The 2598-nt window shown below is 42.7% G+C and overlaps 1 protein-coding gene across 1 annotated transcript in view; it reads left to right on the top strand.

The window, feature by feature from the left end:
• LOC107701317 (exostosin-like 2) overlaps positions 1-697 on the top strand; it is a 2626-nt gene extending 1929 nt beyond the window's left edge. The window contains 2 exon segments of the mRNA XM_016503306.1: positions 150-230; positions 232-697. Of these exon segments, the coding sequence (XP_016358792.1) occupies positions 150-230; positions 232-541 (391 nt within the window). The 3' untranslated portion in view covers positions 542-697.
• Positions 698-2598: the final 1901 nt, after the last annotated feature.

Genomic DNA, 2598 nt, shown 5'->3' with positions numbered 1-2598 from the left:
ATATTAATATTATTTTAATAATTTTTTATTTCTACATTTTCCTTTCATTGTGGACAGTCTTGCGTTATTGACCCATATATCATATTATGAATGTTAAATGTGCAGCTTTGCAGTACAGCAGAATAAATGTCATTTTATGGTTCCTTTAGGTATTCAATGATCCTGGTGGGTGCAGCGTTCTTCCATCGGCGCTTCCTGCAGCTGTTCCAAGAGCAGCCGGGTGAAGTACACACTGGTGGACCAAACGCAGAACTGTGACGACATCGCCATGAACTTTGCCGTGGCACGTCAACTCTCACAGGTGTCCGGACTCAAGCGGGCCTCCGGGGTGTTCGTGAAGCCCGTAGACATGCGGAATCTGGAGAAGGAAGCCAGCAGCGGGTATGTGGGCATGTGGCACAGAGCGGAGCACATGCTGCAGCGCTCCTACTGCCTCAACAAGCTGACACACATCTATGGGAACATGCCGCTCCGCTAGTCCAATATCATGATCTCCCAGTTTGGCTTCCCTAGCTATGCTAATCACAAGAGCAGGATATGATGTCAGCACATTTGAGAGACAGACAGGTACAGTCTCAATTATGAGATATTGGATCATCTTTTTTGGACAAATCATCTCAAAATGTACACAATCTCAACCAAAACCCTTTTGTCAAAAGTTTGACTGAATTTTGAAATTCACTGATGGTTTTATCTGACGGCCTATATATATATATATATATATATATATTAATTTTATTTTATAATACATTGCCCTGCTATTATTTGTCTTGTATAGCTCACATATGTCCAGTAGATGGAGTATGCAATTTAGTGCCTTCACCAATACAGTACAATATTAGTGCTTTTACCAACATTGTATAATGAAGATTAAAGGGGTCATATGATGCCCATTTTCCACAAGGTTTTTTTCACTTTGTTTTTGGTTGAGGGAGGTAGGGAAGTTGGTCTGTATTTTGTTTTTATTTCCATTTGAGGTTATTTAGTTGTCAAAGAAAAGTCTGTTTTGTTTATTGTTTTGGCCTTGTCTGCCCCTGAAGATACTCCCGTTTAAAGCAAATAAAATTGTTTATTTGGCATCTCTCTGGGGTGAATTCAAATCCTTTTTCTGTTACGGCTTACCCCTAGAGGTCGTAACAGAAATTGGGGGCTCGTCCTAAAAAAAAAAAAACTCATGAAATTGGCTTTGTGTTTGTTCGTTTGCCTGGTGGTTTTCATTTTAAGGCGGAGGGAATTAGGAATGGCTTCAAAATTTGAATTAGATAAGTTTGCGATCGAACCTTCAGTACATCAGTTGGATATTTGCCGCAAAGATGATTTGTTAACGATCGTGGATTTGTATCAAATACAGGTTACTCGTGGTGCTAGGAAACAGGACATTAAGGAAGTGATTTACAAGCATTTGGTTGAACGTCGGGTTTTGTCTGAAGAAGGTGAGGGGGAGGCGGGTGTTGCAGCTCAAGTGTTGGCTTCTGTAGAGGAGGGGACAGAACCCAAACCCGCGGAGTTGACTAGCATAGATCCCGCTAACCTTCCTTCTCCTAGTAATCCTTTGCTGGCGATCAGATTGAAAGAGCTGGAGTTGGAGTTGAGCAAACAGCAATATCAGAGCTAACTGTTGTATGTGCGCACAGTTGATCTTGAAACCCAGCGAGCTATCAGGCTCAAGGAGCTGAACCTGGAGCTAAAAACTAAGCAACCTGTTCACCCCTCAGCTGCTGATGCGCCCAGCGTGATTGTGCCTGTATCACCACCCGTAAGTGCTTCCACTCCGTGCCCTATTCCTGCACCGCGACGTGCTTTTCAAGTAAGTGAACCTGAATTTGATATCAGTAGACAAATTGCATTAGTTCCACTGTTTCATGAGAGTGAAGTCGATACGTATTTTACTGTATTTGAACGCATCGCAGCCACTTTGAAATGGCCGCAGAGTATTTGGTCGCTCCTGTTACAATGTAAACTCGTCGGGAAAGCGTAGGAAGTCTGTTCCGCTTTAACGCTTGAACAGAGCCTGGATTATGGGGTAATGAAAAAGGCCGTACTGCGTGCTTACGAGTTGGTTCCCGAGGCATACCGACAGAAATTCCGAAATCATGTGAAAACCCCTAGTCAAACATTCATTGAATTCGCTAGAGACAAAGCCAATTTGTTTGAGAAGTGGTGCACTGCAAATAAAGTTGGCACGTTCGAGCAGTTAAAAGAGTTAATGTTGTTGGAAGAGTTTAAGAATTGTCTGCCTGAGAAAATCGTGATCTACTTGAATGAACAGAAAGTGTCTTCCCTTTCTGAAGCCGCTGTTTTTGCGGAAGAGTTTGTGCTTACTCATAAAGTAGTGTTTTCATCGCCCACCAAGCGTAGTATTTCTGATCGTGTCCGTAATTCTAAAGATTCCCAGACAGTACCTAAGAACGCTTCAAATGCTTTAAATGTGGAGAATCGTCAATGTTTTTACTGTCATGAGGTGGGACACCTCATCGCTACCTGTCCCGCTCTGAAACGCAAAGCTGGCAAGAAAACAAACGCTTATAAAAGCGTTGCATTATTTGAGCGTCCCATTTTCTCTCCCGAGCTGGCAGTTCTGCATACAACAGCGGAATC

Source organism: Sinocyclocheilus anshuiensis, unplaced genomic scaffold, assembly GCF_001515605.1.
Source record: "Sinocyclocheilus anshuiensis isolate Anshui unplaced genomic scaffold, SAMN03320099.WGS_v1.1 scaffold1726, whole genome shotgun sequence".
NCBI lineage: Eukaryota > Metazoa > Chordata > Actinopteri > Cypriniformes > Cyprinidae > Sinocyclocheilus > Sinocyclocheilus anshuiensis.
The sequence above is the reverse complement of the archived record's forward strand: the minus strand, read 5'-3'. Positions and strand labels throughout refer to the sequence as shown.